This window comes from Kockovaella imperatae, assembly GCF_002102565.1.
Source record: "Kockovaella imperatae strain NRRL Y-17943 chromosome Unknown BD324scaffold_8, whole genome shotgun sequence".
Classification (NCBI taxonomy): Eukaryota; Fungi; Basidiomycota; class Tremellomycetes; order Tremellales; family Cuniculitremaceae; genus Kockovaella; species Kockovaella imperatae.
Window position 1 is genome coordinate 210139 of NW_019028948.1, and position 12751 is coordinate 222889.

Sequence of the window (12751 nt, forward strand, 5' to 3'; positions counted from 1 at the left end):
CGACATTATGATAGAAGAAAAATTACGCTTCACGGTTACCATGCTATCACCGATACACCGAGTCGCGCGCTGGACTCTTAAGGAAAACGATACATCAAGACTATAAATTTGGGTCACCCTTGCCTGCTGCTGTGTCCTCTTGTAATCCTCGGATGATCCCCCATGAGCGTCGACTACAATGGTCATCTGTCAGTGGATGTCCCTGTGTAGAAGGCGCCCTCGCCCCACACGGTACGTGACCTTCATGGGGAGTCATCCGACACAACTCTACCGATCATCCTCTTTTTTTTCCCTCAATACCTCTCAAACGCTGCTCCTTTACATATCCGACCCCTTCGTACCTGAAACTCTCTAGTCCAATCTATGCATGTCTCACATTCACGAATGCATGCAGAAAAGTTAAAACGAATTGAGAGATAATGTACAACACTTTAAATGCAAAGAGGGTGTTACGCGACAGTCTGACCGATGGAATGAACATGATCTAGTCCCTGTCCTATGAATGCCAGCGAGAGGGGTTTGATCGTTGTCAAGGCCATTTCGACGACACTCTCAACTCGACGTTTGAGATCGGTATTATCACTCTCGACTCGCTGACGTGCAGGGTTAGCAAAAGCGCTACCCCAAAAAAAATGGCACTTCGGATACGAGCTAGCTCACCATGGAGATCAGGTCCACTCTGGCAGTGGAATTATCCACCTTGACATCCATGACCCATAAATCATCCTCGTCGTCGGATCCGGACGGGACAGTAACATTGCCAAAATGTGACTTGAGGAATAAGAGGAGATGTTCGGACTCCGACGTGAGGTATGGTTTGTCACCATCGGAATGAGAATGGCCGTTTGCGTGAGAGTGAGCATGTGAGTGGTGGGCATGAGGGTGAGGATTCGAGGTGACTGCAAAATGTCAGCCATGGTGTTATTTGGAACGGAAGAAAGGGGGGTTGCGACTCACGTTTCACTGTGGCTGGACTGGAGTCTATGCCCAATAAGATAGCGAGGGCAGAATCCGCAATCATATCGTTTCCAGAGGATGAGGACCAAGAAAGCTCTGCAACGGTCGAAGAGACCGAGGCTAATGTCACAGCGTTCATGATCTGCAAGGCCATATCAACTCCGTCTCTGACGGCTTCATGGCTGTCCACCGAGACTCACTGTCAGGCTCTGTCGTCCAAATGGATCCATGCCCTCCTCGACTTCACCATACATTCCCTCCAGGTGCCATCTGACCACGGACCAATCGACGCTGATGGGTATGCTCTGTTTCTGGACGATCGTACTGGTCGATAGCCCCGTAAAGTCGTACAGGTCTTTGGGGTCCAAAAGGGTGTAAGAAAAGTCTTTGGAGATGAGAAGCCCCTTGACTGGCATGCCATGTTCAGGCCGCGTCTCGGCAAGGGATCCGATCGCCTAGCAGTCAACGTCAGCTTCAGCACGACCAGCATGCAGCAAAGATCGGATGACGACCCACCTTGACCATTCGCTCCGCTTGAAAAGTCAAGGTGAGAGGTTCACAATTCCTCGGCGTGTGGATATTGATTTCTTGTCCCCTGGTAGCGTACGTATCTCTCAATGCTGCTCTCAGTCTACCCATTTGAGACGCCTCGCCATGGACCAGAACGACGTGTTGAGCACCGACCTCTTGAATGAATTTTGAGTTCTGAGCATAGTCCACATGAGCACCGAATGAAATTTCCTTGACTGTCAATCGACGAGGAATGGTCCCTCCTTTGAGTGACTCGATGGTCTCCGGCTCGCCAAGAAGTGTCTAAGCGAGCCACGTTAGCGAAGGCGACCGATTGATCTCAAAGATGACGCGTACCCTCGCCATGGTCCCTTCTATACTGTAACCTGTGACGATGACTCCATTCTTTGGGTCCGGAGCCCACTCCTCCAACAAACCTCGACTCAGTCCAAAACTCATGAATTGAGTGGACGCCATGACGACACAAGGACCACGATGATCGTCCAGCCTTCTTGGGTCTTTCAACCACTTGACATATTTGAAATCGAATGGATTGTCTCGTCTTGCGAATCGAGCTCTAATATTGGCGTTCATGGTGTGTACATAGGTCTTGTAGACTCGCATCCCACGTTGGAACAGACCAGAGGCAAAGTACACGGGGATGTTCTGGAGTTCGGGATGATTTGACCAGTACTCGTCCAGGAGAAGCGCAAGTTCTTGTCCGTTCCCGAACGAAGGGATCGGCATGAGACATTTTCCTCCTCGTCGGACAATGTTACCAACAAGCGCTGCAAAGAAGCGTCAGCGGACGGCCGTGGCCCTTTGCAGCTCACTCGTAAACTGTTCCTCCTTGTCCTTTCTGTCAGGTAACGTATGCACGCCAAACGTGCTCTCGCATATCATCACGTCAGGCTTGACGGGCGGGACCTCTGCAATGACCAAATGCCTGTCTTCTTCACGGGAGTAGTCGCCCGTGTAGAGGACCTTGAGTCCGGCAATTTCAATCAAGAACATGGCAGCGCCGAGAACGTGGCCTGCATGATGGGGCGTGAACCTTAATCCCCCAGAGATCACGATATCTTGGTGATAGTCGACTGCAATGGTAGATTCCCAAGAGGCTTGAACGTCTGCTTCGTCGTATAACCTCCCAGACTGATCTTCCTGCTGATCACTGGGTGGAGTCAATAAGCAGACTCCATTGAGAGTATATGTGAGGCCTTCGACTCACTTGATGCGAACCGTATCCATCATGGTCAGCCCGTAGATGGCCTTTGTCGCGTGAGTCATGTACACCTTGCCATGTCCGTCACGGAAATTCGTCTTCTCCATGATATAAGGGAGTGCCGCAGCGTGATCGACATGGAAGCTGCATTTGAAATTAGCGGACCGTCGCCTCGGAGCGGGCTATGCGAGAGTCTTTGTCTAAGCGTAGGGCTCACTGAGTGATCAATATCGCATCGACCGTGGACCAATCCAGTTCATCGATGAACGGGAGACTGCCCATCCCGGGATGAGCAGGATGTAATCCCGCATCACAGACAATCTTTTTGCCCCTGTGCTCCAGAACACAACATGATCGTCCCACTTCTTGACCAGCGCCTAACATTGTAATGGTCAATGGTGGAGAAGAGGAAGAGGATCCGTTCGGTCCATCTTGACCTCCCGTCGAGATAATTTGGACTGGAGATGATCTGCCCGTGGGATCGTTCCGGCGATGATGATGATGATGTTGTCTCCTCATGTTTGCTGATGAGATACTATAGGAGGCGGCTGCACCTGGCTGTCTGACTGGACCTACGAACTCCCAGGAAGATGAGAACGAACTGGACCGATTAACATTGAGCCTTTCTCGAAAGTTGGACCTATTCCCGGTCTTTCGGATCCGAGAAATGGTCATTAGAAACTCATTTACTAATGCTCATTAGTAAACAGACACTAATCACCGAATTCCTAATCCAAAAGTCAAAAACAAAAAGTCGCGTGGTGAGACCGCGACGAGCTACATCGTTCACTTCATCATCGGTCCACGACTCGACACTTGCACACCTATACATATCATAGAGACAAGAACAAGTCATCCAACTCAACATCAATCATGCTCTCACGTAGCTGGTCGATACACCAGCTCACCCTCTGCGTGTTCGTTTCACTCGCGGTGGCTCATTCGGACCATTCGTTCGACCTGAATGACGAGAATGATGCGGGAATGCCATATGCTGAGCGGCATGTGAGTGGGAGTCTTGTTGCGGACTGGTGGAGCATGCGATGTCAGAGCAACATGCTCACTGGGTACTGGACGAGAACGCTTCGTCGTCCAGTAACCTCTGCCGATGGCTGTCTCCGCCTCGAAGTCCGAGCGCCTTTCTGGACCAGCGGCTGACCACTTTGCATCCCTCTCAGATGCACACGGAACATCATATTGACTCATTCGACCTCGAATCATTCTTCAAAATTCACGATCTGGACTTGAACAACGTATGGGACAGAGCCGAGATTGAAGCTGTCTACGGGCTCCACCATCATTCCGTCATACCGAAGCAAGGCAAGCACGGTCATGCCGATCATGCGTCTGAGGGCGAAAGCAAAAGTCAAGCTCTGGGTGAAAGGGCAGGACCTATCGTCGATGAGGTATTGAGGAAACTGGACAAGAATGGGGATGGTGTGTTGTACCCTCTTGCCTCTGACATATCAAGTCACTCATCAAAATCACCAGGCAAAATCTCGCTTCAGGAATTCATGGATGGTGGACCGGATGGATTGCCCAGTTTCGAAGGATACAAGGATCTAGGGCGTGAGTGCAAATTTCGGAGACTGAGACTGAAGCTTTCGGGCAGACCACTACGACGAAGAGTCCGAATAGTGAGCTTGACGGACTTCGAGTTGCACGTAGCTGACATGAGGCAAAGCTTCCTGCATCATGAAGAGGTGAACGATACGCAGCTATTCTTTTGAACGAGAACACTTGTTAATCTCCGCCAGCTATACCACAGCACTCCCGAGACACAGACAGACGAGTCGTACACTCATCCAGAGGGTGAGTTGAGTCATATGTTCGGATTCAAGATTGACCATCTGCCCAGATATCGAACATTTCAGACGTCAGCCTACAAGACCGCTTGCATTGTTCGCACTGATACGCCCGCAGACCACGCACACATCGAGGCTGAAGAAGATGCTCGCGAACGCAAATTTGCAGGTCTCGACGCCGATGCTGACCTGTCTCAAGATCACCCAGTTGTCGATCCATTAGATCAACATGATCGAGATGGGCAACAAAAAGTATACAAAGTTCCCACCGAGGACATGGAGGATGGTCAACCGATGCGATTACATCGTGAGGCAAAGGACGCTGGACCTCAGCGACTGGGAGCAGACGGCGCAGGTGATGCGACTCAACGATGGGAACGGATGAAGAATGTCGTCAAGGGTGATAGGAGACATGGTGGAGATGATCGAACGAGGGCCAGCGGACCGTATAGTGAGTGGCATGCATCGGATGCACGGGATCTGCTAACCAGTGTCACAGAATCAAAGTGAGACACCGCCTCTGTCAACGGTGCCTTCAGTCCTGTTACTGACGTTGTCTCGCCCACAGGTTCCGTAAAGGTCTACGCGCAGACGAATTTTGACGACTATGCGTTGTCTCACCGTAGAAACTGTATAGCTTTATCGCCATGCACACTGTATCGAGCAGAGCATTGAGTGGACCAGACTGAGCGTCAGCGCATAAACGCCGCTGGACGACGCCATCATGTGAGGATCAGTCTGGTCAGCTCCATTTGCTGCCGGGACGTGGTGACGCATTCCGGACCCGGGTTGTTGCATGAGCCTATGCCGTGGTGGTACCTGTGCCGTGCCGATTATGGTCATGCATGATAAGGGCCGTGAGCATTTGGCCGAGCCTGTGGGTGCTTCCTCCACTTCCCCTCGCCCCTCCACCTCCACGCCGGTCCCCGAGATTTCGGACATTGTTATTTATCACGTGTTCTGAGTACATGACGTTCGGGGATTGTTATATAAGACAGCGTTGAGACAAAGGCAACATTCGCTCTCTCAATCGTCTATCTGACCAGTCTGAAGAACCTCACCCCAACAAGCATCCACTCACGACACCATGTCATCTCAACAGCAACCACAAGCAGCCCGCGTAGCTCTCGTCACAGGAGGAAACAGAGGTATCGGGTAAGTCTGAACCCATTTCGTCCTTTACATTGTCACCCGCTCACCTTGCATCTGCCGCTGCCGTTCAGGAAATCCATCGTCCTCGCATTGGCTGAAAAGGGGATATCTGTCGTCTTCACGTACAACTCCCATCCTGAAGAACCTCCTGCGGTGATCGAATCCGTTGAATCCCTGGGAAACGGTGCCAAAGCAGCCAGTCTCCAACTCAACGTCACTGAGTTCGACAAATACGATACGTTTCTCTCATCTCTCCAATCTATCCTGAAAGATTGGGGTTATACTCAACTTGACATCTTCATCCCCTGTGCTGGAATAGGATCCATTACGCCATTTGGGCAGATCAATGCTCAGACAATCGATGACCTGTACAATATTCAATTCAAGGCGCCGATCCTTTTGACTCAATTGGTCGCTCCCATTCTCAAAGAAAAGACGTCGGTAATCATCACCATATCGTCTGGTCTCGCCAGGTTCTCTCTACCTCCTCTTGGGGTTTATGCCGGATTGAAAGGAGGTATAGAGGTCTGGACTCGATACCTCGCCAAGGAACTTGGATCCAAGGGAATTAGAGCCATCTGCGCAAGGGTCGGAGCTGTCGAATCAGACTTTGGGGGTGGTCGAGTCAGAGATGACAAGGACACGAACAAACATATCGCGAGTACCATCGCTCTCGGACGAGTCGGTCTCCCCTCGGACATTGGACCAGCCATCGCCAATATCATCGACTTGACTTGGGTGACGGGTACTGTCATTGAAATGAGTGGAGGACAGCAGGTCTGAGCTGGAGAAAAGGGCTCAATGTCACGGAGCCATTTTGGTGGCCTGTTGGCTTTTAGGGGCCTCCCGTGCTCAGCTTCAATCGGATGGGAGAGAACGCTTAGAGCCTGACTGATGCATGGAATATCCTGCCATGTTCTGACAGGAGAGCGATACATGGCTGAATGGCTTCGCGAGCTACATCGAGGCTCACGTTCTGACTCTCGTGTTGCTGTCGATGAACGCTAGGAGACCTTTCCGTCTCTGTTGTACCGTTTCCTCCAGCAGCTCGAGCTCGTCTTTCAGCCCGCCAACCTGAAGCATATACCGTTCCACCTCATTGTCTAAAAGACCCTTGAGACTAAGAGGTGATCTGAGCTCAGTGTAGTGATCGCTTGATGCCGGGGCAGGCTTGAAGAACAATTTGAGCCATGTCGCGTCTAAAGCCTGTGTCCATGCAGCGGGGGTACGACCCCTCCTATAGCCTGGATAGGGATGAGGGTGAAAAATGGTGCGACGGAATGGATGAGAGGGGTAGGGGGATATAGAATGACGGTGTATAGCAAGATGGATGGAGAAGGAGGATGAGCGTTGAAGATTGAGAACACAGGTTCAACTTGGGCTTAAGATCGAGTCCAATGTGCACTCACTGAACGATGCTTGCTTGGTCTCCAAAATCTCCAGTAAGGCCTCAGAACGGGGTGAGACCTCTTCGATCCTGTCAAGAAGCCTGTTGAACGACCAAGATTTAGTTCATGTCTACGTTCCTCAGGCATGCATGTACACTCACCACCAACCCGCAAACTCGAACAGTTTCCTTCCCAACATTCCTTGGAAAATCGGTATCGGTCTACCGATATTCTTGCGTGGCCCATGCCAATCTTTCGTCAAATGTTCTGCGCCAGAATGTAGCCATAATTCTCCGTTGGATCGCCAAGCAGGCTGAGAATTATGAAAGACCAAGACGTTACTTATGATCGTGGATAATGGATGTGGAGGTGAGTCAGGAGGAGGGGGTCGTTCAAGAGCTCGTCCGGGATGACCATCTTCAGAGCTAGTCTTCTCGATCTTTGAGACGAACTCCGCATCGATCTGTATACGAGACGGTGATTTCCCCGTCCTATTGAGGTATCCGAAAAAGTTGACCGTCCCATCATGTGGATGGCCAAAGTGCCTCAGGAGATCTTCCCGAGAGAACTCGGTCCGGACATTGGACTCGTGTCGAAAGGGTGGATCTCGTCTTTTCCGAGAGAATGAAGATGGGGTACCGCCAGTCGTAGCTTCAGGCTCTGATACTTTGCCGAATCGTTTGGCTGATGGAGTGTAATTGGCAGAACTCGACATGGTTCGTCGAGAGGTAGTGCCTGGGAAGGCAGTTGGGAGCGAACACGGGACCACTGGTCGTTGTGAGCTGGAAGCGAGGCAGAAGATGAAGCCTCGCCTCGATGAGCAGGATACAGACACCGCGCAGGACATGATGAGGCTCAACTGCTGTTCTCTCTCTGGCTCTCTTCAAGTGATCAATGAGCATTAGAGCCTGTCTCTGGAAATGCGATCGAGGAAATCGTTGGCGGACATCGCCGCGTGTTGGGTCATTACGTCAGCAATGGGGGTTGGGTAGACGCGGGGGCGCGTTTGGCTTTTTCCATTCATCTGGAAAGTAAACGTTGGAGTTCAAGGTCTGAACGATCACCATCATCATCATCAACCCAAAGCATAGTGTCACTGGACTTCTAGACGACCTCTGGATACCGTTTGGCACTGGTGTAAGACAACGGTTTACTCTTGCGCTCGAGACGATTATCTCTGGTATAATATACGCGTGAAGAGGCTTCGATAGATAGTGTCACATTGCGGAAGCACCCTCTGGAGATTTTGACCAAACATTCCCAAGTGGACTTCGTCTCGATTCTGATCGACGTCAGAACAAGGCATCAAGCAACATCTGCAACTCGAGCCCATTGAAATTCCCCTTGAACTCATCAACATGTCCCTTGAGAACTACACAAAGCTGGAAAAGGTTGGAGAGGGTGAGTCTAAGGAGAGAGCGCGTTGGATGGAAGTGGCATGTCGCGGCTCTGTGGTCTGCCTGACAAGTCGACGCAGTATGCTGACATGAATCCAGGAACGTACGGAGTGGTGTACAAGGCTCGAGATGTCAATACGGGAGGAATCGTCGCGTTGAAGAAGATCCGTTTGGAAGCGGAGGATGAGGGTGTTCCATCGACCTCCATCAGGGAAATCAGTCTGCTCAAAGAGTTGAGCAAGGATGATAATATCGTCAAGTGAGTAGCGAAGGTCGGCTCCTTGCGTGTAAGCGATGCGAAGCGGGACTCAGTGCAGATCACCGTTTTGGTTCCAGCTAGCAGCTCTATACAACTTTGTTGACAACCTCACACCCTCCGTTGCTTCATCGCTGATCGTGTAATTTGGCAGACTCCTAGACATCGTCCACTCCGATGCCAAACTCTATCTCGTGTTCGAATTCCTAGATCTCGACTTGAAGCGATACATGGATTCTATCGGAGACAAGGATGGACTGGGACCAACGATGGTCAAGGTGGGTACAAATTCGATGCTGCTTCTCCTCCTGGCCTTGAAACCGATCAGACAAAAAGGCTGACACCTTCACGCTCGGGCAGAAATTCACATACCAGCTCATCAAGGGTCTGTACTACTGTCACGCGCACCGTATTCTCCATCGAGATTTGAAACCTCAAAACCTGTTGATCAACAAGGAGGGAAACCTCAAGATTGCCGGTGAGCTTGGTCCCACATTCTCGAGGGAAGAAGTCCAAGCTGATGGGAAGATACAGACTTTGGTCTCGCGAGAGCTTTCGGCATCCCCCTCCGGACGTATACGCACGAAGTGAGTTCATCTCGCAGCCTCTATCGCCGAAGTGGGATTGACGACGTGCTTAGGTCGTTACGCTCTGGTATCGTGCACCCGAGGTCCTCCTTGGATCTCGACACTATTCCACCGCCATTGACATGTGGTCCGTCGGTTGCATCTACGCGGAAATGGCGATGAGGGCGCCATTGTTCCCTGGAGATTCTGAGATTGATGAGATTTTCAGAATCTTCCGGTGAGTGCGGGCGCGCGCGGCGCACGGAGCGAAGCGACATTCGAATTTGCCAGGATTTCTTGCTGATAACTATCCCTCAGTCTCCTCGGCACGCCTGACGAGGACGTTTGGCCAGGCGTCAAATCCTTACCCGACTACAAAGCCACTTTCCCCCAATGGCACGCTACGGACCTTAAAGCAAGTGTTAAAGGTCTCGATGACAATGGTTTGGATCTTTTGGCTCAAACCTTGATATATGATCCCGCAAAGCGGATCTCCGGTGAGTGGTCGATGAGAACTATTCTGGAAAGTCATGCTCACTCGCGACGTATGTCCTTCCTCAGCCAAACGAGCTCTGCAGCACCCTTACTTTGCTCAAGCCATGGCGGCGTAGTGTGGCGCATGGCGCTGCAGCACAAGCTCAAGCTCGTGATAGTTCTACATCTCGTTACGAATTCCCCTCAGCATTGGCGTTGTCATTCGCCTGCCCCTCCTTCCGTCTTCTTCCTGTTTGTGGTCTTTACCCGCTTCCTTTTCCTCCATATACCCCGCCCTTACCCTTCTTCTCTCCTTACCCCGTCATGATCATCACGCAGTCCGACTCATGTTATGACCATGTATCGTATGGCATCGGAAGATGGTCTTTGAGCTCGATAATGCGTCTGATGTCCATACATGGGACACTCCCGGCTTACACTGGACCACTTTAATCAACCAAAGTTGGCCCATTCCAGACTGTAAAATTCTACCTGATACTCGAGTGGCCCTGCCTCATGCTGATCCTCCTCTTGCTCGTCTCTCCCTTCAAGCTTCACCAGAGCCTTTGCCCTTTGCTCCCGCTCATCTGCCTCACGCTCTTCTTCGTCGCCCCTCTCATCATCCCAACAGCATAATAAACCCGCCTTCTTCGTCCCTGTCCCTAACCTGCCCCAAGCGACGAGCTCCATAGGTCGTATGCATTCGTCCCTGACCAACACCTGAGTCGTGAAATGTGCGTGGTACCGTAAATAGTCACCAGGATAGACGAGGTACTCGCCTCCGAATCGAGGTCCCAGACCTATCCGGTACCCTCGGTCATGTAGGGCTTTAAACGTATCCAATAACGCTCTGTCCCGCGCGGTAAGTGGGAAGGGAAAGAGTCGATGAGGAAGGCGGGTGATGGGTTTGGCGAATGTTAGATCGGGAAAGAGAGGATGTGAGGGGACCTCGTGAGGGTAAATAGGATTGGATTTGCTGTGACTTTGCATCTTTGGTGGGTCAGTCGGGGAGATTTGCTGCGACGAGCTAGCCTCAGCAGGTCGCCTATTCGTGTCGCCTTGACCTTGGTCATCGCTCCTGGGTTGAAGAAGGAGACTCTCTGGATCCTGTTCCGCTCTCAAACGCTCTTTCTCAGCTTTGGCTTTTGCCCTTGCTTCCCTCTTCAATCTCGCTTTCTCGCCTCCCTTTTCATACGCTTCTCTCGCTATTGAGGCTTTCCGAGCGCTATCTTGAGATTGACGAAGGAGGTACGACTGTATTCGATCGATACGGTGTTGAGTGTTCGAGGAGATATCCGAAAGAGATGGATCAGGGAGGTCAGAATGAAGAGGGACGAGTTGGGCGATACCTGACATGGAGTGTCGCTCAGTATCTGTCCTCGATCTATGGGATTTGAGGAGGTCTCAAAGGAGCGCGGAAATCGCACAGAGCAGAGACTCACCATTGATCACACACCACGCCGTCTCTTCCTTTGTCAACGTCACTGGCAAACCTAGGAAAACATTCTGCTGCGATACACCAGGTAATGTTCCCGCTCGCAGACCCGAGATACCATATGTGCAGTGGAGGATGGCGGCAGCTGAGCGGCAGAGAGGATCAGCACCTTGCGCTATCCGTCTTCACTCTACTCCATTCGCTGCCTCAAGAATTCCCGAGATTGGACAAATTTGTGATCGCATAGCGCTGCACTTACTCTGAGCTTCCCAAACTGTTCCGACACCGTTGACGAGGTAGATGGAAAGCTTTGAATCACCTTGGCTGGGTCCGGGAGAGGAAGAGGCGTGTCCGTCCTCCGACATGACGGATCAAAGTCACTCAAGACTCTGTCTGGGATGGTAGTTGCTCTTCCCTGTCGGCCGTGTGCGCCTTACAAGCTCCAGTCCTCGTAGAGATGTAAGTTGCAGAGAAGAGACATCAACGACTTTTGTACGAATGTTTACGTAAGACGTTTTCAGCTCACAAAGACCGTTTCCTGACACTCTTCACTCTACGTCTACGGTCTCGGTAGGGAGTTGCAGATCTACGTACCGGGTGCGCTAGAGACATGGTGAGTGTCGTGTGGAGTAGCAATGCACGGCAAGGGGAGTTATGATGTCTTGCGGTATGCTGTCTTGTTGGAAGTCTAGAATCCTCTGTTGCCTCGCCCTTTGCTTCGTAACGAAACACTGTCCGCTGACATTGAGTTTTGACCCTTCTTTCAGCTCATCTTCTCGTGAGTTGACTTACATCCATATGAACCTCTCCAGTCCGAGCCTGAGGCTCTACTCTGCCAAATAATTTGCTAACCCACCCCATAGATTCTTCAAAACACTCACGGACCAGGTGATAACGGTGGAATTGAAGAATGATCTCTCAATAACAGGGACATTGAAGTCCGTCGACCAGTGAGTGAAAGAGCGGAATCTCGAGGTGGTCATCAGTCCACGAAACGTCGCATCATACGCTCTAGAACCCTCTGCCTGCGACTCTCCCAAAGCTCACCAACCCTCAGATTTCTCAACATTCGCTTGGATGGGATATCCGTGGAGAACCCAGAACGTCATCCGCACATGGTGAAGTCCTCGCACACAGAGTCCCTCCACGGATTGGACTCTACCCGATCTCGTGATGCTGACTTGGTCCGCTGGTGCAGATGGCGGTGAAGAATTGCTTTATCCGAGGATCAGTCGTGCGTTATGTCAAAATGCAAGCCCGGAGCGTCGATACCAATCTACTAGAGGACGCGACGAGGAGAGGTGAGCTGGGCGGACACCTGAGCCCCTCAGATCAATGTCGAGGGTTGAAAATGTAGCTGATCCTCTCATCACAGAGGCCAACGAGGGGAAGAAGTAGGCTTGACGGGGGGGAGTATTGGATTCTGTCGATAGCGAGAATCGTACACAGAGCACATCTCGCGGACAGGAGGTCGACGATGCATCCATTTGTATAGATACCGTACCATCAGAGAGGCATTTTGCGAGTCTTCAAGCCTCGCTGTCGCCTTGGGTCTCCTGGTCAAGCGTTCCAGGCGGCGCATACGAGAG

At 51.4% G+C, this 12751-nt stretch overlaps 7 protein-coding genes across 7 annotated transcripts; 4 read left to right on the plus strand and 3 right to left on the minus strand.

The window, feature by feature from the left end:
* Positions 1 to 370: 370 nt before the first annotated feature.
* BD324DRAFT_628195 (beta-lactamase-like protein) lies at positions 371 to 3292 on the minus strand. The gene is made up of 9 exons (XM_022016096.1): positions 2907 to 3292; positions 2696 to 2833; positions 2301 to 2638; positions 1825 to 2255; positions 1474 to 1770; positions 1158 to 1412; positions 958 to 1099; positions 661 to 899; positions 371 to 593 (listed from the first exon to the last, which is right to left on the minus strand). Exons 1-9 carry the CDS (start codon positions 3206 to 3208, stop codon positions 450 to 452), a joined length of 2286 nt encoding a protein of 761 aa, XP_021870392.1. The 5' UTR covers positions 3209 to 3292; the 3' UTR covers positions 371 to 449.
* A 186-nt stretch (positions 3293 to 3478) lies between these two features.
* On the plus strand, positions 3479 to 5167 carry BD324DRAFT_628197 (hypothetical protein). The gene is made up of 10 exons (XM_022016097.1): positions 3479 to 3694; positions 3868 to 4126; positions 4181 to 4258; positions 4302 to 4326; positions 4374 to 4392; positions 4447 to 4501; positions 4548 to 4565; positions 4613 to 4945; positions 4994 to 5000; positions 5063 to 5167. Exons 1-10 carry the CDS (start codon positions 3563 to 3565, stop codon positions 5094 to 5096), a joined length of 960 nt encoding a protein of 319 aa, XP_021870393.1. The 5' UTR covers positions 3479 to 3562; the 3' UTR covers positions 5097 to 5167.
* Positions 5168 to 5482: 315 nt separating this feature from the next.
* BD324DRAFT_628201 (hypothetical protein) lies at positions 5483 to 6563 on the plus strand. The gene is made up of 2 exons (XM_022016098.1): positions 5483 to 5649; positions 5718 to 6563. The coding sequence occupies exons 1-2, from the start codon at positions 5582 to 5584 to the stop codon at positions 6427 to 6429; spliced, it is 780 nt and encodes a 259-aa protein (XP_021870394.1). The 5' UTR covers positions 5483 to 5581; the 3' UTR covers positions 6430 to 6563.
* BD324DRAFT_628204 (hypothetical protein) lies at positions 6564 to 7930 on the minus strand. Its single transcript, XM_022016099.1, has 3 exons — positions 7196 to 7930; positions 7056 to 7135; positions 6564 to 6890 (listed from the first exon to the last, which is right to left on the minus strand). Exons 1-3 carry the CDS (start codon positions 7879 to 7881, stop codon positions 6616 to 6618), a joined length of 1041 nt encoding a protein of 346 aa, XP_021870395.1. The 5' UTR covers positions 7882 to 7930; the 3' UTR covers positions 6564 to 6615.
* A 337-nt stretch (positions 7931 to 8267) lies between these two features.
* BD324DRAFT_486529 (kinase-like domain-containing protein) lies at positions 8268 to 10117 on the plus strand. Its single transcript, XM_022012917.1, has 8 exons — positions 8268 to 8435; positions 8531 to 8690; positions 8842 to 8965; positions 9048 to 9165; positions 9222 to 9274; positions 9328 to 9491; positions 9572 to 9750; positions 9815 to 10117. The coding sequence occupies exons 1-8, from the start codon at positions 8393 to 8395 to the stop codon at positions 9862 to 9864; spliced, it is 891 nt and encodes a 296-aa protein (XP_021870396.1). The 5' UTR covers positions 8268 to 8392; the 3' UTR covers positions 9865 to 10117.
* Positions 10118 to 10180: 63 nt separating this feature from the next.
* On the minus strand, positions 10181 to 11527 carry BD324DRAFT_580734 (hypothetical protein; the record flags this gene model as incomplete). Its single annotated transcript, XM_022013457.1, has 4 exons — positions 10181 to 10785; positions 10852 to 11076; positions 11170 to 11307; positions 11422 to 11527. The coding sequence occupies 4 exons, from the start codon at positions 11525 to 11527 to the stop codon at positions 10181 to 10183; spliced, it is 1074 nt and encodes a 357-aa protein (XP_021870397.1).
* A 154-nt stretch (positions 11528 to 11681) lies between these two features.
* On the plus strand, positions 11682 to 12519 carry BD324DRAFT_676089 (hypothetical protein; the record flags this gene model as incomplete). The annotated part of the gene is made up of 5 exons (XM_022018953.1): positions 11682 to 11775; positions 11930 to 11940; positions 12026 to 12112; positions 12220 to 12280; positions 12361 to 12519. Exons 1-5 carry the CDS (start codon positions 11773 to 11775, stop codon positions 12517 to 12519), a joined length of 321 nt encoding a protein of 106 aa, XP_021870398.1. The 5' UTR covers positions 11682 to 11772.
* Between the last annotated feature and the right edge of the window lie 232 nt (positions 12520 to 12751).